The sequence below is a fragment of the Hemiscyllium ocellatum genome, chromosome 32 (genome assembly GCF_020745735.1).
Source record: "Hemiscyllium ocellatum isolate sHemOce1 chromosome 32, sHemOce1.pat.X.cur, whole genome shotgun sequence".
NCBI classification, from domain to species: Eukaryota; Metazoa; Chordata; class Chondrichthyes; order Orectolobiformes; family Hemiscylliidae; genus Hemiscyllium; species Hemiscyllium ocellatum.
In genome coordinates this window covers 48,723,155-48,745,768 of record NC_083432.1, presented here as the reverse complement: position 1 = coordinate 48,745,768, position 22,614 = coordinate 48,723,155, and the positions used below count along the sequence as shown (strand labels likewise).

Sequence of the window (22,614 nt, the reverse complement as noted above, 5' to 3'; positions counted from 1 at the left end):
CTATAGCAAGAGGACCCAGAATTGAATGCAGTATTCTAAAAGTGGCTTAATTAATGTCCTCTACAGTTGCAACATGATACCTTAACCCCTATGCTCAATGCACTCCCAATAAAGCAGAAAGTGACTCTCCAGCATCTACAATCCTCAAAGTCAAAAAGGGTAGTGCTGGAAAAGCACAGCAGGTCAGGCAGCATCCTAGGAGCAGGAGAGTCAACATTTTGGGCATGAGCCTTTTACCACGAATGTTGCCCTAGACTCTCCTACTCCTCAGATGCTGCCTGACCTGCTGTGCTTTTCCAGCACTCACCAATAAGGGCAAGCATACCAAATGCCTTCTTCACTACCCTGTCTACCTGTGACTCCACTTTCAAGAAAATATGAACCTGTACCCCAAGGTTCCTAATTTAGCAATAGTCCCCAGGACCTTACCATTAAGTGAGTAAGTCCTGCACTAGTTTGCCTTACCAAAATGCAACACCTAACATTTATCTAAATTTCACTCCATCTGTCTCTCCTCAGCCCATCTGATCAGGGTCCCATTGTATTAGGAGATAACCTTCTTCAATGTCCACTACAACTCCTATTTTGTGGTCATCTGCAAATTTACGAGTCATGCCAGAATATGTTTAAGATATGATTTGGAGATGCCGGTGTTGGACTGGGATGTACAAAGTTAAAAATCACACAACACCAGGTTATAGTCCAACAGGTTTAATTGGAAGCACACTAGTTTTCAATTCGGTACCCATAGGGAGGGCCTCAACCGGGACCTTGGGTTCATGTCACATTACAGGTGATCACCACTGCACTACACACACACACACACACACCCTTACAGACATACACACTCCCACGCTCACACATGCACCCCCTCGCAGACTTAAGACACTCTGCACCCACTATACACACACACAACCTTCTCACACTCAACCCCCATCCCAGACAGACAGACACACACAAAGACCCACATGCGCACACATTTTGTGGGGTGAATTTGTATTGCAGAGTTACATTGCACTTTGCTCAAAAACTGCAGGAATTTATGTAAAACACTTACCTCACTTATTAGATTAGAATCAATCTAAACATCAGGTCATAGACATAGAACACAGGGAGCTAACACCTTCAACATATTGTCTAGCTATCACCATTGTTAGCAACTAACCCGAGAATGCAACTTTAAAAAGGAGGGTTTTGTGATTTACACATGAAAGTGAAACTATTACTGTATTCAGACAGATGAAAGGCTTAACAGACAATCAATTTTTCAATGTATAATTTCAGTTCCATCACACTGCAAATTTTTACTATAAATTCTGTTACGATCGAGGCCTCCACAATCACCTGATGAAGGAGCGTCGCTCTGAAAGCTAGTGCTTCCAATTAAACCTATTGGACTATAACCTGGTGTGTGATTTTTAGCTTTCAGAACATCGCTCCTTCATCAGGTGGTATTTAAGATAGATTTCTAGAGGTTAAGGGTATCAGTTCTGACAGTTCATATTTAGAGCCCTGTGACCAGTTTCTCTCTCTCTGCAGATGCTGCCAGACTTGCTGAGTTTTTCCAGCAATTTCTGCTTTTCTTACAGATCTTCAGTATCACGTTTCACTTCAACGTATCAGAATCTGTGCCTGCTCAGAACAGCAGTGCCAGTGATTAACCTTGCAATGCTGTGCAGAATCCAGGAACTGAAAGTAAACAGGCTGTTTCCCCTCTCCAACATGGCCACCTTCCTACCCAACACCTCAAGTCACATAGCAGCTGCTCGGTCCTCAGCTTCGCGGAGCCCATGGTCATGCGCCTCGCTCCGTCCCACCCCTGGAGCGAAAAAAATCTGCAAGTCATGGTGTCACGAGGGGGGGTATTGAGGGGGAGGGGCAAAGCAACCGTTAAACTCCAGCCCCGCCGCCAACTGCGACGCTTCCCACGACCAAACAACCGTTAATTCACTCAACAAACGCTTGAAGTGCGGCCCAACCTTCATCGATCAAACAAAGGAGACAAAAAATAAAAACGTGCGAAGCCGCCCCGCGCTCGAGCCGCCGGCTGCCGGGGGCCTAGGCCATCCTTGCCGCATAGCAACAGGCCACGCCCTCCTGCCCAGCGCCGATTGGCCGGTGCCGGAAGGGCGGCACCCAGTCCGTTGACATGCGCCATGGGATTGGTTGGAGGAGCTGTCCACCAGGAGGCGGGCGGGTGGTCCGGATGCGGAAGTGGTGGTGTTGGTGCTGCTGCTCTTCTTCCCGTCACAAGTTGAAGTGGAGCGTGTGCGCGGAGCGGCCCCAGTCCAGTCACAACAAACCGATAAAACCCTCACAAACAAAAACCCGCACCTTACATGGAGGCGACCGGCGGCCACCGCTTGGGGCATCTGTAAGAAAGAACCCGCCGGCCGCGTGGGGCCTAACCAAACCGGGAGCCTGAGGGAAAGGCTCGGAGTGGGGGGGCTTTGGACCAGGAAGAGGAATGAGCCGGAGACTGCCTTAACGTTAGCGCCCGCCGAGGAAGGAAGTGATTCCCTTCACAAAACAAACCCGGCGCGGGTCAAAAGGCTGGGACTTGCCAGGCGTTTTTTTTAAAAACTTGTGTTTTTCTTTGTTTTTTTTAATCTGAAAGTCGGACGGAGAGAAGAGTCTGTAGACTTTCCCCCCTCCCCCCGCTACTTTTAAAAACGATTTGACTGTAATTATTGGGAAGATGCTCCCCCTGAAGAAGTATTTCACAGAGGGTCTTATCCAGTTCACTATCCTCCTGAGTCTGATGGGGGTCCGGGTGGACATTGACTCCTATCTGAATGCTCAGCTGCCCCCTTTCCGCGAAATTATCTTGGGCCAGAGCTCGGCTTATACCCAGACTCAGTTCCACAACTGGAGGAACACGCTGGACGGCTACGACCTTCACCCGAAGAGCGTGGACCTGGACTATTACTTCACGTCCAGGAGGCTGCTGAACGACGTGAGGGGCTTGGACCGGCTGCTGGTGCCCAGCACCGAACTCAGCGCCTGGCTGGTGCACAGCAGCAGCGGCGGTGGCAGCCGGGAGGCGGACAGCTCGGTGGCCGCCCCGCAGCCCAGCCTGCCGTTGGACAACCCGAGTGGGGTGAACGAGGTGACCGATCCGGAGAGTGGAAGCAGAGGCAACGGTTCCTCTGAGCAGGTCGAGGAGAACCTGGGGGCAGTGGGATTGCCATTAAGTAGCGAGTTGACCAAGGAGGTATTTTAAACCTAGTGAACATCTCCATTTAACTCGAGTGCTGACCCGGATATCTTAAAACTGCATTGTCTTGTTTTCAAGTAGCAAACAGCTAAAAAGGCGGAATAAATACGGATGCTTTAAATCAGAAACAAAAACAGAAGCTGCTGGAAAAGCTGAGCAGGTCTGGTAGCATCTATGAAGAGAAATCAAAGTTAACATTTCGGGTCCGGTGACACTTAGAAACAAAATAACTGCCCAAGATAGAAACTCCACCCTCTTATGTACAGATGTAATCCACACGTGCTTTCCTGTTAAATCAGAATTTTGCCTCATCTGTTAGGTTACAACTTGACGTGAAGCATTTAATCTCTATCATTGTTAAACAATGTGCCATCTTTAACTTAAGTTTGATTTAGATTCTCAACATTGCTCGTTAAAAGGAAGTAAACATCAGTGATGAGGTAGTGCTCAGTTTAAAAGGTAGAGCTTGGCTAAAATGGCTGCTCTTAGTATCTGCAGATAACCCAAACTGAATCAATATAAAATTCAGCCCAAAAGTGATAACATGAATGTTATCATCCTGCAACTTAAACTTGATTTTCATTGTCCCAATTCAATAGGCTGCCTAAAAGTTCTACACTTTACAACAGGAGCTCATTTGTCTCCACATGCTCAGACACAAATGGGGACTTGTCTTTTGAGGCTTTGCAGACTGAGGTTATAAGAAACAATAACTATATTACCTTTCTCAACCAACTCTTATCATTCTGAAGAAGGGTCACACTGGATTCCATGCTAACACTTTCCCCAAAACCTTATGTTGAGATACTCCATTTGTGTATCACCTTCTATTCTCAACATCTCTCTCTGCCTTAAACGTTTTTTAGAATCTGAGAATTATATCCTTAACCTATTATGGCACAATCCTTTGTCTATAGACTCTCAATGGCTGGGGTTATGTCGCCTGTTGTAATAGCATGACAGCTCAAGGACTGTTAACATCAACAGGATGTTAACAACCCAAATTTGACTCCAACCATCAGAGATGTTGGGACAAAAACTTGATGAAGGAAGATAGGCTTGAAGGGGTCTATAAAAAATGTCAAGAGGGGTTTTTTTTTTGGGACAAGTTATTGAGACCTGTACAGGCCACAAGTATCAATGTGAACTGAGGCGATGTACAAGAGGCTAGAATTATAAGACTATGGAGGCCTCTAAGGTTTTAAGAATATTGCAGAGTCTAGAGAGAGAAGTGGTGAGTTAGGAATGATAATTTATTAAAACTTGCAGTTCACAACCACAAGACAGTATAGATTGCAAGCACTGGGGATAATGGGTAATCAAAACTATCAGGTGCATCAAACAGTAGTATTTCCGTTGATAATCTGGTAAATCTGACCTGGGATAGAATTGTCTGTGGTGGGTCTTGTGGTGCAGTGTGAGTATCCCTGTATCTAGGTCAGAAGGCAGGGTTCAAGTCTCACCTGCCCTGGAAGAATATCTGGAAACTTTAAAATAAAGTTTTGGCTGTTTAGAATCATCCATGCTCCTTTTTAGATTGCAAGTTTTTCTAGAGTTGCATGAATGGATGGATTATGGATTGCAGCCGCTGTCACTAGTGTAACAGATGCCCATCACTTGTCCCAGTGGGATCAAACCACCATAAGGGACCATTTGAGAACAAGGCAGGTGATGTTTGGAAGTTGGTAAGAGTGAGCAAATTATCAGTTGTATTGTTTTGGTTTTGTTTAGAGCTCTGAATGTTTGTTGGGAGGGGGGGTGGATGGTGAAGCTGGAAAGAGGGATTCATATTAGGAAATGCTCTCTAGGTCATAAAACAACAATACAGTTAAGGCAAGAGCCAACGATTACTGTCTGTATCAGTTGTGATATTGATTAAACATCCCTCTTGCTTTGGTAACTTCAACCAAGTTTCCTAACTATGTTACTGAAATCTATATATTCTGACCAGGTATGATCTAAAGTTCAATCATATTTTTTTCCAAGCTTCAGTTCTTTTAAAATAGATCCTCGTGCAGCTCAGTCTTGGGGTAGATGTGTTTCGTGCCCAGGGCTTCAATCTAAAGCCCTGCTACTTTAGGCTGTGACATGCCTGTGCTTGAAATTCACAATATAATGTGTTCCTGTTTTAATTTCTGCTGTGGAGAAAGTGAGGACTGCAGATGCTGGAGATCAGAGCTGAAAATTGTGTTGCTGGAAAAGCGCAGCAGATCAGGCAGCATCCAAGGAACAGGAGAATCGACGTTTCGGGCATAAGAAGGGCTTATGCCCGAAACGTTGATTCTCCTCCTTAATTTCTGCTGTCTTCATTGCTAAATGAAGAAATTTCCTTCCCCAAGAGAAAGGGAAAGTAAATTGGAGAAGAAAGGAACTGAAACTGCAGGCCCTACTGTGTTCTGTTAAATCTCTTTTTCACTTTCTTTATGGATCGTGGAATAATTCACTCTCAATTTTCCCTTGCTTTGTTCATCATCAATATCTCTTGTTCACTTAATTTTAAAAATAGCGCATTTACTTAGCAGCTTTGATAGCCATTGGGCATCTTAAAGGACTCTATTGCCATTAATGTATCTTTTTAAGTGTAGTCATTGTTGTAATTTAAGAACCATGAGAGCCAATATACACAGCCAGCTCCTGCAAACAGCTTGATGTTGACTGGATTATCCATTCTTGTCAAGCTTATTAAGATGACAAATATTGCCCAGGGCAGTGGGAATAACTGCATCATTGTTTAAAGAGTGCCAGCTAATCTTTTGGGCATGAGTTCAGGTGGGGCCTTGATTTAGTTCATAATTCTAGTTCCCCAAAAAAAACTCATGCAAGTTTGATTCTGCCCAGTGGGGTGCAGTGGCTTCAGGTGTGTGCACCTTGCTTTCTCCCTCAATCACTCTTTGTTTCCCTCTTTCCCACTGGGCAGTCAATGAGGGGTCTGTGACTTTGGCCATCTCCCCCAGTGGCCTGTTTGTTTACTTACTCTGAAGTGCTGTGCAAGGTTAGAGGGCTATAAATATATAAAACACGTTGTTTCTAAACTGAACCCATTAAGCAACATGACAAACACCAAATTCCAATGTAACTTCCGACAGCTGCTGTGCAAGCTATGAATAGAAGCAGCAGCTTTACTGAAGATCAGGGGTGAATGCGAGGTGTGAAATGCCTAGGAATGCTTTACTACATTGAAGGTGCTATATAAATGTAAGATGTTGCCAAAGTGGAGGAAATGATTACCATTGAGTTTAAACAGGTATCTGTTTGATCTTTGCAAAGAATTTCAAATGTATAGTGAGGCAGAATGGGAAACTCTGATGGTTGACTAGAGACCATGGTAAGGCACATGTGGCAATGCTGAAACGATGAGAGAAAGAATCAGCTAAGTGACTGAGGTGGGGAGAGAGAATCATGGCAGCCAGTCTGTACTCTGTATAGTTGCATGAAAAAGCAATAAATCCCAATTTAGTTTTACTAATGGTGTTGATTGAGGGCTGAATGTGAGCCAGGGTACCACAGTGTCATGGAATCCCTCTGTGTCCATGTGAGAAGGCAATGTTTTCTCAAGTTTAACGTCCCAGCAGGAAGATAACTGTCAAAATTCTTCCTCAGTGCTCAATACAAGGACTATCAACCTGGATTAAATGCTCAAGTCTTTTGAATGGGACTAGCTTAGTGAGTTTGAGAAGACTTGTAGCTCAGGTTGAGGTTTTGGATGTAGGCTTGCTCGCTGGGCTGAAAGGTTCATTTCCAGACGTTTCGTTATCTTACTAGGTAATATCGTCAGTGGACCTCATGCGAAGCAATGCTGAAAATTCCTACTTTCTATTTATATGTTTGTTTCTTTGGGTTGGTGATTCCATTTCCTGACCCTTTTCTCAGGGTGGTAGATGGGGTCTAATTCAATGTGTTTGTTGATAGAGTTTCGGTTGGGATGCCATGCTTCTAGGAATTCTAGTGCGTGTCTTTGCTTGGCTTGTCCTAGCATGAATGTATTGTCTTTCGAAGTCGGAGTAGTGTCCTTCCTCATCCATATGTGAGGATACTAGTGAGAGAGGGTCATGTCTTTTGTGGCTAGTTGGTGTTCATGTATCCTGGTGGCTAGTTTTCTGCCTATTTGTCCTAGATCATGGGCTAGATTCCATGATCCTCAAACGGAACCATTAAACTATAGCTGATACAGGGTTCTAAACTTTGCCTGAACTAGAGCTGCTGTCCACTAGGTGATAGTGGAGCTTTTTTTAAGCTACCCCTGTGCTCAGCTCAGTTTTGTACGGTACCATTGGATCAGCTTTCACATCGGCAATTCAGTAGCCAAGTGCAGGAGGTCAAACCTGAGCTTCGTTATATCCTTGCCTCATCTTAACAAATGTCAATTTTTTAAAAAGAAAGGAACTTACCACCTGAGAAGCTTATTAGATCTGTTTCCAGATTTCTGCTAGGAGATGGTGAGGACTGCAGATGCTGGAGAGTCAGTCGATAAAGTGTGGCGCTGCAAAAGGCACAGCAGATCAGGCAGCATCTGAGGAGCAAGAGTAATCATTTTGAAAATACCCTTCAGCTCAATTCTGGTGAAGGATTATGCCTGAAATGTCGGCTCTCTTGCTCCTCAGATGCTGTCTGATGTGTCTTTTCCAGTGCCAACCTTTCAGACCAGATTTTTACTATCTATTCTGTGAAGTCGTACTTCCCTAAACAGTCTTGTTCCAATTTAAGGTTTTTCTCCTTATTCCCAGTCAGAGGAAAATGTTTCTCTTTGTAGACTTATTAAATGCTTTACATAATATGTTGAGATATAATGGAATGTTTTGGTTTTTTGAATATACTAGCCTTTTGTATGTGATGATCAAGATTAGACCAATGCGCTGCTAGTTGGCTGTATTGGGTTTGTCTTGTTTTTCATGAACGATATATACACCTGACTATATGAAAACTTGTAGGAGAAAGTGAGGACTGCAGATGCTGGAGATCAGAGCTGAAAATGTGTTGCTGGTTAAAGCGAGGCAGGTCAGGCAGCATCCAAGGAGCAGGGGAATCAACGTTTTGGGCATAAGTCCTTCTTCAGTATATGAAAACTTGACCAGGTCTATATTGTATGTGAAAAACAGGACAAATCCAACACAGCCAGTCCATCGGTCTAATCTTGATCATCAGTAAAGTGAAGGAACAGATGCATAATTTTGGTTTTGCCAGGGCCACTTGGGTCCTGACGTAATTGCAGCATTAGTCCAAACATGGGCAAAACATTGAACCCCAGAGGGAGGTTAGAGTGACTGCCTTGACATCCAGACACTATTTGACTGAAAATAGTATCAAGGAGTCCCAGTAAACCTGCAGTCAGTGGGAATCGTGCCACTTAACTCCATCTCCAACAAGAAAAATATTTAACCATTGCCCCGCAGTGTTCAATGGCTTTATGATTGCTGAGTCCTACTATCAACATCCTGGGCATTACTGTTGACCAGAAATTGAACTGGATTAGCTTTATAATTACTGTGGCAACAAGAGCAGTTCTGAGGTTAGAAACTCTGCAGTGTTTCATTGAAACCTGTCCTTCATCTGCAAGGCTTGAGTCAGCAGCATGATGCAATAGTCTCCTCTTGCATGAAATGTACAGCTCCAACATCACTGAGGCTTCCCACTAGTCAGGGCATAGCCTGCTTGACTGGGACTTCGTCCACCATTCACTTCCTTCATTTCCGATGAATTGCGACAGCCGTGTTTACCATGTACCAGATGCACTATAGTAAATTGCCAAGTGTCTTTTGATAGCACTTTACAAATCTGTAACTTGTACCATCTCTAAAACAAGGGCAGCAGATGCATGGGAACACCATCCCTGCAAGTTCCTCTCCGAGACTTCTCCATCTGACTTGAAACTTGCCTTTGTGTGGGGAAGTAAAGAATGGGCAGTTATTATTGGCAAACCCCACTGTGCCTACATTTCATTGACTGGGGACACAAATTGCCTGTTTGTGTATGTCACATCATGTTAGTGCTGTTATGTAACAATGTGCTTGAGTTGCACAAGAAAAATTGCACCTAGCCTCACCCAAAGAAAGCGTCACTGTCAGATTGCAGAGGCTAAGAACTGACTGACTTAAACTGCACAATTTCCCTCTTATATTTTGATCTCCAAGTAGGGTCAGAGATGAAGCACGCATCTAATCTGCTTGTATTGTCAGTTCTGATGGGTGTCTTAAACTTTGTGAAATCATAACCATTTCCAGCATTTATACTCAAACGTGAGATACCTTTTAAAGGTGGAATGATCCTAATGATGCAATGAGTCAGTCTTTGACTTTCCCAAACCCAGCCATTAATTTGTTTCTGCTTTGGAGTCTCTGTGAAATCTTGCAGAATTACCTGTGGGCTTCGGTGGATCCAGGAAGTCTGCATCTAGTGTAACATCTCTTAAGGAAGTTACCTCCCATTAAGTTTTCCATATTAGTGATGGGTGATCTCTAAATTCTGTGCAACTACATTGTGTACCATCTCTCTTTCATAAGGATCCTCTTCCTATTTTCAAAACATTCAGTCTTGCTGAGGTGCAGTCAACCAGTTCTGGTCACTATATGAAAGTGGGATCATGAGCTGAAATGTTGAACTCCTAAGCTCTGAGATGACAATGGCTGATGTGGACAATGAATCTAAGTGAGTTATAACAACTGTGCTCCTGCTCGAACAGACCCCCGCTTTATGGCCTTCCTAACACTCAGTTCTCATCAAGGGGTTGTGACCATTTAAGTGTCACTGTAGGATGAAAGTAGGAATTAAACCTGGAAATCACTGCTGTCTGTCTGTCTGTCGCGCTCTCGCTCTCTTGCTCAGTGCTTTGTGCACGAGATTGTGTTGAGTTTTTTGATCTCTCTAAGGCCTTGATCCCTTTCCGTCTGTGCTAGCTCCAGACTTTATAACTCTGTCCTCCTTCAACTTTGACCTCTCGCACATCCTCATTTTCATTGCCTCATTCATGGCAGTCATGCCTTCAGCTGTAGAGGCCCTCAAATCTGGAATTGCCTTACTAAATGACACAGCACGGTGACTTTGGTACTGCTGCCTCTCAGTACCAGGGACCTGGGTTTGATTCCAGCTTCTGGTGACTGTCTGCATGGAGTTTGCATATTCTCATGTGTCTGTATGGGTTTCCTTCGGGTGCTCCGGTTTCCTCCCACAATCCAAAAATGTGCAGATTAGGTGAATTGGCCATGCTAAATTGCTCAGTGTTCAGGGATGTGTAGGTTAGGTGCATTAGTCAGGGGTAACCTCACTTTCTCCTCTAAAATGTTGACTAGTAGGGTATGGGAATGGGACTGGGTGGGATACTCTAGAGGGTTGGTGTGGACTTGTTGGGCTGAAGGGCCTGATTCCACATTGTAAGGATTCTATGATAAATTTCTCTGCTTCTCTATCCATGTTTTCTCCTTTTAAAATAAAATTGATCAGAGGCAGATTGCAAGGGTTTTGGTGTCATCTGTTCTTATTCTGTGCAGTTTAATACTTATCTGATAATACCCATGTGAATTTTTTTGGGGAATGCTTTGCTAAAGGCACTACATAAATGCAAGTTAGTTTATGGAGCCAGTGATTCAATAGTATGGTGATTCTTGTAACGCTATGACTGAGAAGATCATCCCTAGGCAGGCGTGAGAGTGTGCACTGATTGCAGCGTGGGGCAGTTACTTGAATGTTTGAGTGTACACTGTCTTGAAGTTTAATTTAGTTATAACATGTTCTGTCAAGTACAGCCAGGTCTACTGTAATGAAACCGAGCCGCTAAAAATTCTCTGGAAAATTCCAGTTGTTCCAGTTGCATACTTAGCTGTGGGTTTACACGTGATATTGGATACATGGGAAGGATATCCAGATACTTAATGTCACCTTAGACTTTAACTGTCTGTACACTGGTAACATAGGAACAGGAGGGGAGGGAGGTTATAAGGGGAGAGTAAGCAAATTTCTACTATAATGCATTGTAAGTGATTAGGAATGGGGTGATCTGATCAAAGTTTTCAACATATTAAAGGGGAGTTGTAGGACATAGACTCCCTGTAAGTAGGATTTTACTAAGAATAAAAGTTTAAAATTTAGTGAGACCTCACAATTATAATTAGGAAACATCTCAATGTAATTGTTAATAGAAAGTTCACACATTTGCACCACAGGAGCCAAATTCAAAGGCTGCAAATTTTAAACCTGAGTTTAATAGCTTTCTGTAGACCCAAAGTAAGGTCTTGAAAGATAAGAGTATCAAGTCACAGGTCTGTCATGATCTCTTAAAATTGCATCAGGCCTGAGGGATTTAATAGCATCCTTAAAGGTCAGATATCACTTTGGTAAATGTACAAAGTGTCCTGTCCAAGCAAATAGATACCTATTCTAAGGTGAGGGGCCCAAAGCTCATTATGGTATTCTAGAAGTATTATTAGCAGGACCTTAACCATGAAAGCTCCCTTTCTATTTGCCATGTGTTATAAGGCATTAGATTCATCAGGTATGATCTATTTTTTAAATGCTACTGACTCCCTCCATTCGTTAACATTTTAAGGTGTTCAAGTACACTGTCCCTAATTATAAACTCAGGACAGGACCGTAGATGTTAGGCAACCTGGTCTCTAATTTCCCTTTTTTTTTAAAATGGAGTAACAAACATTTTTCCAATCCAATAGAATAATTGCCAAGTGTAAAGAACTTTGGAAAATTTTAAATAAAAGCCAAAAAGAACTGCTGATAAATCAAACAAAAATACCTGGAAAAGCTGAGCAGGTCTGGCGGTATCTCTGGAGTGAAATATGAAATCTGAACTGAGGAAGAGTCACTCGAACCAAAACATTAACTCTGACTTCTTTCCCCAGGTCGTGCCAGACCTGCTGAGTCTTTCCAGCAATTTGTTTTTATTTGGAAAGTGTTTAGTTGTAGATGATCTTCCATGTCCTAATGGCTTCATTTAAAGCTTTGGGTGGAAATGATCCTGTCTTGGCGTTTTGTCCCTTTGCTTTCTTGTTCCCCTGTTCCAGGCAAATTTGGTATTTGAGATTTTCTATTTATTTTTAATTGTTTTGTCTGTAACCTTTGTAAAGTTGGATATGTTCTCCCCAGGCATCACTACCATTGAATACAAAGTTAGCATGATTGTCAGAGATTTCATTTGGGCCACTTACCTTTAGTATTTGATTGTCTTCCTGTCTCTCTGAAATTGTCATTGAGATTAGTGAGGTGTGGTGACCAGGGTTGAGCTTTGTGCTGTGCTGGGCCACATTGGCAGTATGCTATTTTGTATTTCTACTGCCATTAAGAGAATTTTGTTTCACCAAAACAATGGATGTTAAAACCTTTTGAGATGTTCACAATCCTTGAATTTGCAAAGCTCATCCAGTAAGCCACAGAGCAGAAAGGGCCCAGATTGCGTCCCTGATCAGTGTAGAATGATGTAAACCATGATCATGTCGAGCTTGGATTGGAGCAAGAGAGATGAGTTGGAATCCCTGCATTTGATTTCAGCTGGAGGATATGACCATTGACCACACTCTGCTCTCTCTCGATTTTATGCTTTGTGTTTGATTAAGAAAATGCATCCCTCTAGTGCCTTTGACAAGATAATCAATACTCCTGAAATTTATTAAGTAGGAAACATAGTTTCCAATTAATGCACAGCAAGATACAACAAACAGCCATCTGACCAGATAACACAGGCTTTTAAAGTGATGGCTAATGGATAAATATTGGCCAATATATTGGGGAGAATTCATTTGCTCTAATCTCAAATTGTAGCATGTTAATTTCCAGAGCAGTGTCTGCACAGATCTCAGGGCATCTGGTGTCTCTGGGACTTTTCTCTAAGTTGGTTTCGTACTGGAGTTTAGGGGTGGGATCAAAAAAAGATTTGTTTCACTTTCCTGGTATGGGCTTAAACATGAGTTGAGTGCAAATCCTACCAACAAGCTTGGTACTTTTTGTTTCTGTTTGACTTTAATAGGGCTGGTCAAGCGCCATTCTCTCCCCCACCCCCCCATGTTTATCTGTTTTGAAGTAGTGGAGGTCAAACAGCTGCCAGTCATGTGCTTTTCAGAAAGAAATACCACATCATCATCATCATCATCAACATTTTGTTCCTGGACTGATTAAAAATAACTGTTTGTTCCAATATCGAGTGATGGGAGTTCACCCAAGCATGCCAGTAACTCCATCTGGAGCCAGCCTATTTCTGTCAGGACCACTTCCAGGGGATTTCTATAGCCAGATTTCTATAGATTCTTATCTGCTACATGCAACTACATGTGGCTGGCTGGGAGTATTGTCAACACCTCTGTATATTGTACACTAGTCAGTGTCCGGTCTTGCATCTTATCCTGACTTTTGTCTTGTGCAGGTGTGTTCTTGATAAGTATTCAGCTCTGTGGATACTGTTTGTGAATGTAAATTAACTGTATACGGACAGATAATCTGGGAGCTAAACTTGTGAAATTTACTAGTAAATATAATCTTTCCCACACATGCTACTTTTAATCAGCTCCCACATGTAAGTAATCTGCTTGCTTTGTGCTGGATTTTGTTCAGGTTCCTTCAGTTTAGGCAGTGGGGTAAGCTGCACTGTGACTGACTTCACCTGAGGTTCCAGGGCTTAAACCTGGCTGCTGGGACCACTAATAGTGTTGATGCTTCATCTGATATGGGGCTTGCTGATCTGCTCAGTTTATGGAGAAAATGAGGACTGCAGATGCTGGAGATCAGAGGCAAAAAATGTATTGTTGGAAAAGCGCAGCAGGTCAGGTAGTATCCAAGGAACAGGAGAATTGATGTTTCGGGCATAAACCCTTCTTCAGGAATGAGGAAGGTGTGCCAAGCAGGCTAAGATAAAAGGTAGGGAGGAGGGACTTAGGGGAGGGGTGTTGGGCATGTGATAGGTGGAAGGAGGTTAAGGTGAGGGTGATAGGCTGGAGAGGGGGTGGGGGCGGAGAGGTTGGGAAGAAGATTGACTCAGCACTGCTGCCTTGAGCTGCAGAGGGTTGGGACTGAAATAAGGTGGGGGGAGGGGAAATGAGGAAGCTGGAGAAATCTGCATTCATCCCTTGTGGTTGGAGGGTTCCTAGCCGGATGATGTGCTCTTCTTTCTCCAGTCGTCGTGTTGCCATGGTCTGGTGATGGAGGAGGCCAAGGAGGGGGAGTTAGTGTTCAGACACAGGGCGGTTGAGTTGTTTGGTGTGGCTGTCCCAGAGGTGTTCTCTGAAATGCTCCGCAAGTAGGTGGACTGTCTCCCCAACGTAGAGGAGACCACATCGAGTGCAGCGGATGCAGTAAATGATGTGTGTGGAGGTGCAGGTGAATTTGAGATGGATATGGAAAGATCCCTTGGGGCCTTGGAGGGAGGTGAGGGGGGAGGTGTGGGTGCAAGTTTTGCATTTCTTGCGGTTGCAGGGAAGGTGCCGGGAGTGGAGGTTGGATTGGTAGGGGGTGTGTGGAGGGAATGGTCTTTCCGGAACGCTGATAGGGGAGGGGAGAGAAATATATCCTTGGAGGTGGCGGGGATGATGCGATGTATCTGGAGGTTGGTGGGGTGGTAGGTGAGGACCAGTGGGGTTCTGTCCTGGTGGCGATTGGAGGGGTGGGGTTCAAGGACGGAGGCTCGGGAAGTGGAGGAGATGCGGTGGAGAGCATAGTCAACCACATCTGAGGAGAAATTGTGGTCTTTGAAGAAGGAGGCCATCTGGGTTGTTCGGTATTGGAATTGGTCCTCCTGGGAGCAGATGCGGCAGAGGTGAAGGAATTGGGAATATGGGATGGCATTTTTACAGGAGATAGTGTGGGAGGAGGTGTAATCTAGGTAACTGGGAGTCGGTCGGTTTACAGTAAATGTCCATGTTGAGTCGATCGCCCGAGATAGAAATGGAGAGGTCTAGGGAGGGGAGGGAGGAGTCTGAGATGGGTCCAGGTAAATTTGAGGTCGGGGTGGAAGGTCTTAGTAAAGTGGATGAACTGTTCAACCTCCTCGTGTGAGCATGAGGTAGTACTGATAGTCATTGATGTAGTGGAGGAAAAGGTGGGGGGTGGTGCCAGTGTAGTGGAGGAAGGTGGATTGTTCCACATATCTGACAAAGCGGCAGCCATAGCTGGGGCCCATGCGGGTGCCTGTGGCTACTCCTTTGGTTTGGAGGAAGTGGGAGAATTGGAAAGAGAAGTTGTTCAGAGAGGGGACCAGTTCAGTCAGTTGAAGGAGGGTGTCAGCGGAAGGGTACTGGTTGGGTCGGTGGGAAAGGAAGAAGCGGAGGGCTTTGAGGTCTCCGTGATGGGGGATGGAGGTGTATAGGGACCGGATGTCCATGGTGAAGATAAGGCATTGGGGGCCGGGGAAGGGAAAATCATGGAGGACATGGGTGGTGTCCCGAACGTAGGTGGGGAGTTCTTGGACTAAGGGGGACAGGACCGTGTCGAGGTATGCAGAGTTGGGTTCGGTGGGGCAGGAGCAGGCTGAGACAATGGGTCGGCTGGGGCAGTCAGGTTTGTGGATTTTGGGCAGGAGGTAGAAACGGGTGGTGCGGGGTTGTGGGACTATGAGGTTGGAGGCGGTGGATGGGAGATCCCCTGAGGTGATGAGGTTATGGATGGTCTGGGAGATGATGGTTTGGTGGTGGGAGGTGGGGTCATGGTCAAGGGGACAGTAGGAGGTGGTGTCCACGAGCTGGTGTTTAGCCTCAGCAATGTAAAGCCCCTCCAATCGCCACCAGGACAGAACCCCACTGGTCCTCACCAACCTCCAGATACATCGCATCATCCTTCATCATTTCCGCCACCTCCAAACAGACGCCATCACCAAGGATATATTTCCCTCCTCTACCCTATCAGTGTTCTGGAAAGTCCACTCCCTCCACGACTCCATGTCAGGCCCACACCCCCTACCAACCCAACCTCCACTCCTGGCACCTTCCCCTACAACTGCAAGAAATGCAAAACTTGCGCCCATTTCCCCCCCCCCCCCCCCGCCTTACTTCCCTCCAAGGCCCCAAGGGATCCTTCCATATCCGTCACAAATTCACCTGCACCTCCACACACATCATTTACTGCATCCGCTGCACCCGATGTGGCGGCCTCTACATTGGGGAGGCAGGCCGCCTACTTGTGGAATGTTTCAGAGAACGTCTCTGGGACACCCGCACCAACCAACTCAACCGCCCTGTGGCTGAACACTAACTCCTCCCACTCCACCAAGGACATGCAGGTCCTTGGCCGCCTCCATCGTCAACCATGGCAACACAACACCTGGAGGAAAAGCACCTCATCTTCCACGTAGGATCTCCAACCACATGGGATGAATGCAGATTTCTCCAGCTTCCTCATTTCTCTCTTCTCCCTTCCCCCCCACCCCCACACACCTTATCTCTGTCCCAAGCCTCGGACTCAGCACCGCCTTCTTGACCTGCAATCTTCCCAACCCCTCCGCCCCCACCCCACTCCGGCCTGTCACCCTCACCTTAACCTCCTTCCACCTATCGCATTCCCAACACCCCTCCCCCAAGTCCCTGCTCCCTACCTTTTATCTTAGCCTGCTTGACACACCTTCCTTATTCCTGAAGAAGAGCTTATGCCCGAAATGTTGATTCTCCTGCTCCTTGGATGCTGCCTGACCTGCGCTTTTCCAGCAACACGTTTTTCAGCTTATGGAGAATAATGTTTGTAAAATGCAAAGCTTCCACAATGTTAAAGTGGAGGAAAGAGTTAATGATTATTCAGGAGGTATAACTCCAAAAGAAAATTGCTTTTTGAGCAGTTACTCAAAAGAGCTGAAACTTTCCTTGATACCAATATCCTTTACGTTTTGATCAAGCATGATCTCTAATGTTGCCCCTAACTGGACTTGCAGAATGAGCAGCCACTAGGTCCATAACTAGGACAGTTTGGAAAGGGGCTTCAGAAATGCCAAAGCACTTTACAGCCATTGTGTTTTTCTAAGGTTACCTTATTGCAGACCAGAAAAAGGATGCAAGATTTAGAACTACTGAATCCTTCATTATTCCTCCAATGGGCAAGACTCTCAGGATCCTTTCATCCTTTAAGTTCAGAATGACGAAACTGAAAAGGTTAACAATGAACAGCCAGTTCTCCCTTTTAACCTGTATAGGTTCGGTTTTCATTTGAGGCAGGAATCTGGGAATCTCCTATGTCTTATTCTGGGAATCTCCTATGTCTTATTCATACTTCACTCTTGAACAGCAGTGACAGAGCTGTCTTTTGTCGACTGTGTAAGGGACACAAGAGCATGGAGGATGCTTTACTGGAAATCACTACAGTCTTATCAGCAATGCATTTTGCTGGAAAGTATTGACTTTTTAAAGCCTGATATCAACAGTGTACTCGGTCTTAATGTCGCATTATCTTGTAGGACCTTCAAGGCATCAATATTTCCAGTTAATTTGTCTCCTTTTGATCTTGTGTCTGCAACTCTGAGGTCAGTCAAGATAGTTACCTGTATCCTAACCATCTTATTCAACTTAGGTCTTGAAAATTTTCTTTTGTTTTCATGTTCCACTAGGCTGGCCTTCCTTCCCTTGTCACAAATTTCTTTTGACGCTTCAGTTCTCTAGAACTCTCTTATACCAATTTGGCTTCTTGAGTATTCCCAGTTTTATCCAGTTTTGGGTGGTTACACCTTTTGCTTAGGCCCAACACTCAGAAATCTCCTCCCTACAGCTCACTGTCTTCCCTTGTTGCTTTCCTTTTTGAGACATCCTTAAATCCTACCTGTATGACCAAACTTTTAGAAACATATCCCCATAGTCTCCCAATGTGGTTTGTTGTCAAATTTTGTCCGACAATCCTCCTGCAGCGTGCTTTGGAATATTTTATTATATTAAAGGTGCTTAGAAATATAGAAGTTGTAATTTGGATGTGGCAAATTTGGTTTTTATAAACATCTGGCAAATGTCCCCTGGACTTGTTTGCAGGGGTTAGATCAGTAAATATGTATGGGAAGCAATTGCAAGGCAAGATGGAGATGTCTGGAATACCGTTACCCATTCTGTTCCTCTTTCTTCCTCTCCAGCCACTAAAACCCATAAATGTCTCCATGCTGCCTGATCTTTTTTCCCTTGATGGTGGAGATTCCAATACTGAGCCCTAGAGGATCCTCTCTCTGGAGAGTCTGCTGGTTTTTGTTGCTTTTCTTTGTCTCTGGATATTTAAGTCTTTGTCTTTGGTGTTGTTCATAACTAACCATTTACATGCTATTCTGTTATTGCATTATGACAGTATCTTCACTTCAAAAATAACTTATTGGTCATAAAGAGCTTTGAAATTCTGTGTGAAAGGTTCTACATAAATGTACATCTTTTTCCTTTTCAAACTGACCATTACAATAATCAGTTGTATTTCTGTAGTATCTTTAACCTTGTAAAAAAATCATGGCATTCAGATGTTTTAAATTATCATGCAGGTCTCCTTTCTGGAGAATGTTGTCAGCTTGCTTTGCATGCTCTTGCATTCTCTTTCACTGCCCTCTTCATCCTTTATCCCACTTCCCTGAAACCTGAAGGTGCAAAAACATGCATCACTGTTCTGTGACATCTCATGTTGACATCTAATCTGGTGTGTTGGTGTTTACGTGAATAATTACAAACTGGTAGGGAAAGTCCTACTTGTTCAGTTTTACTTCTGATTGTCTTTTACAAACCAAGACAGGCTTGTCTGTGGATTTATTTGCCCTTTTAAATAAACTATTAGTGAGAATCATGCCTGCTTACTAAATATATCAAGCATGAGCTACCAGCAAAGCATGTGGTTGTCTGTTGAACAATCCGTCTCAAATGCAGGCATGTTCATGGGCATAGAACTGCAGTGCTTATTTAATCTTTAGTAATGAGCATTGAGGGGGTACAAGAGGACAGGTAACGCAAGGAAGATAGTTATTCGTATTATGTTGCTTGACTAGTGTTATGACATTTGCCAGGAAGTACCGACAGACTATGGATTTAATGTCACATGAAAGACAGACTGTTTTCTATAGTAGTCTCTTGGCCCTGACATGAACTGAATGGGGTTGGAGGAAAGGAGTGGCATGGTTAAATGCTATACTGACTGAAGACTTAAATAACCTTGCAGACACCACCATGCTTTTTTATCCCCACCACCCAACACACCATAGGATCGAAACACTTTCAGATTTTGAAATAGATTAGTCAGCTCTATGTTTAGAAGTCTTTCTAATTGTATTGCCTCATGAATTTGCGTGTGGCTTGACTGAGCTATCTGCTCCTCTGAATAGCTTGAATGGTTTAAGCAAATGCGGTGCTTTGCCATAATGACATTGGTTTGCATAGAGGAGGGTTGGAGGTTGGGCTGAATGTTTTGGGGATGATCTTGGAGTACAAAATGTAACATGACCTTGAAGAGGGAAATAAGCCAAATTGCTCAAATTCAGTAATTCAATAAATTACCAAATAATTATATTTGAGTCACAAACAAAAACAAATTATCCAAATACTTGGGTCTGGCCGCATCTGTAGCGAGAAAACAATATTAATGTTTCTGGTCCAGTTACTCCTCTTCAGAACTGATTTTTACCTGAGAAAAGGTTGATATGATGAAGATGGGACAGAGGAAGAGTAAATGATAGGTGTAGATGGAGCCTTGAGAGACAGAGAGAGAAACAGTTGGGTAGACAAAGGAATGGGTGAAGGTTAATGGTGATTGGATTAATGGTGACCATTAGTAGCTAAAGATGGATGTTTGTGGTAGCAGTCCATCTGATAACGTCTGGTGTTTGGGGGTTGGAGCAAGGACATGAGAAAAGCTGCTCACGCCCTTAAATTATTGAACTCCATATTGAGTCCAGATGGCTGCAGGGTTCTCAGGAAAATGAGATGCTGTTCTTCAGCTTGCACTGCACTTCACTGGAGAGCTGCAGCAAGGCCAGGACATGTTAGGCAACACAATGCTGTGTTGAAGAGGCAAGCAACAGCAAACTCGGTCCTTTTTGGGGACAGAGCTTAAGTATTTTGCAAAGCTGCTTTGAACAGCTTCTCCTTTAACATCCCTAATTTTTTCAGGTCAAAAGTGTAGCCACAGATACCCGGCTGGGCCCGTTATGCCTGTCTCTTTGTAGGGTTTATGGAACCTCAGCTATACATCCTCTGACCGTGCGTCCTGTAAACACTCTCTTCCATTCTCCGTTTTTTGGTCTTGTTGCATCTGTTCCCACGATAACTGCTTCAACAAGGCAGCCTCTGAAATGTCCACCTCCTTCCTCAACCAAGGTTTCCTCCTCCACCCTAGTTGATAGAGTCCTCAGTCATCATGTAAGATCCATCTCCTCTACTTTGGTCCTCATCCCTTCCCTTCCTTCCCACACCAACGAGAAGATTCCTCTTGCCCTACTACCCCTCCAGCACCCACAATCAATGGATCATTAGCCAATATTTACACCTTCTCTAGAGGGATGCCACCACCAGATGTGTATTCCCCTCCTCTTCCTAGTCAGCCTTTTGTAGGGACCATTTTCCTCTGGGACATCTTGAACCACTCCTTCACTCCCAACACTCTCCTACAGCCCCTTCCCCTGCAATTGCAAAAGATGTGACACCTGTCTGTTTTTGTTTCATCCCTCCTTAGTATCCAAGGTCCCAGATATACCTTCCTGGTGAAGCAGTGATTTACCTGCACTTTACTCAACTTGGCTGCTGTGTCCACTGCTCACAGTATAGTCTGCTGTTCACTGGGGAGATGAAATGCAGACTGACTGCTTTGCAGAGTGCCTACATTCTGAAAAAATTAGCCTGAGTTTCCTGTTGTCTGCCACCTCAGCACCCCACCCTGTTCTCTGGCTAACATTTTTGACTCAGGCTTGCTGCAGTGCTCCAGTGAAGCTCAGCGTGAGCTAGAGAAAAGCACCTCCGTTTCTGCTTGGGGACCCTGCCGCTTTCTAGGCTCCATACGAGTTCAATAATTTTAGAGTCTGAGCTGCTGCTCCCATGTCCTTACCCTGACCCCTGCATACCAGGCCTTGTCATCCCATGGGCTGCTACCATAAACAAGCAGTTGCTAGCCACTAATGGTTCCCATTAATAGCTGTTCATTCTCCCAGACTTAGCTTTACCTCTTCCTTTGTCTGGTGAATGGTTTTCTTTCTCTGGGCTCCATCTCCACCTATCATTTACCCTTTCTGTCTTCACCCAACCCATTTTCAGCATTTATACCAACCCTTCCGCAACTGAAATAAATTTTGAAGAAGGGTCACTGGACTTGAAATGTTAATTTCGTTTTCTTTTCACAAATGCTCCAGACCTGAGTTTTTCCAGCAATTTCTTTTTGTTTTTGATTTCCAGTACATGCAGTTCTTGGTCTTGGTCATGTGTTGGGATCTTGGTTGCAATGAGTTGGACGTTGGTTACAATCTGTTGCACCTTTGGGTTTTCATTATCTTATCAGACCTGGTATGTGTCCTTTCTCCAAAACAGTAAACTCGAGCATGAACACCATAACTCAAAACTGGCCACTTCTTTCTTCATTTGTGTGGATTACACATGTTTTCTCAGCAGTAACAAGCATTAAATGATTTTTTTCCATATGAACAAACAAATTAGAAAGAGGATCAAAAGCTACCATTTCTGCCACCTCCAGTGGGATGCCACCATCAGACAGACTTTCTCCTCCCTTGTCAGCATTCTGCAGTGACTGTTCCCTCTGGGACTTTCTGGTCCACTTGTCCTGCATTCCCAATGCACCCTCCAGTACTTGCCCATGCAGTTACAGAAGGTGCAACACACAGAACGTTACAGCACAGTACAGGCCGTTGGGACCTTGATGTTGTGCTGACTTCTGAAACCAATCTGAAGCCCATCTATTCTACACTATTCCATTCTTGTCCATTTGCCTATCCAGTGACAATTTAAATGCTTGTAAAATTGACGAGTCTACAACTGTTGCAGGCAGTATGTTCCATGCCCCTACAACTGATTAGATTAGATTATTTAGTGTGGAAACAGGCCCTTCGGCCCAACAAGTCCACACCGACCCGCTGAAGCGCAACCCACCCATACCCCTACATTTACCCCTTACCTAACTCTACGGGCAGTTTAGCATGGCCAATTCACCTGACCCGCACATCTTTGGACTGTGGGAGGAAACCGGAGCACCCGGAGGAAACCCACGCAGACACGGGGAGAACGTGCAAACTCCACACAGTCAGTCGCCTGAGGCGGGAACTGAACCCGGATCTATGGCACTGTGAGGCGTACTGAGTAACGAAACTGCCTCTGACGTCTGTCCTATATCACTCCTCAATTTAAAACTATGCAGCCTTGTGCTAGCCATTTCCATCAGAGGAAAAAGGCTCTTACTGTCCATCCTATCTAACGCTCTGATTATCTTGTGTCTCAATTAAGTCGCCTCTCAACCACCTTCTGTCCAACAAAAACAGCCTT

General features: G+C 44.5%; 1 protein-coding gene across 2 annotated transcripts in view; it reads left to right on the top strand.

The window, feature by feature from the left end:
* The first annotated feature begins 2,210 nt into the window (after positions 1-2,210).
* nfe2l1b (nfe2 like bZIP transcription factor 1b) overlaps positions 2,211-22,614 on the top strand; it is a 45,688-nt gene continuing 25,284 nt past the window's right edge. For both annotated transcript variants that reach the window (XM_060849079.1, XM_060849078.1), the window contains exon 1: positions 2,211-3,214. In XM_060849079.1, the coding sequence (XP_060705062.1) occupies positions 2,699-3,214 (516 nt within the window). In that variant the 5' untranslated portion in view covers positions 2,211-2,698. The remainder of the gene's footprint in view (positions 3,215-22,614) is intronic.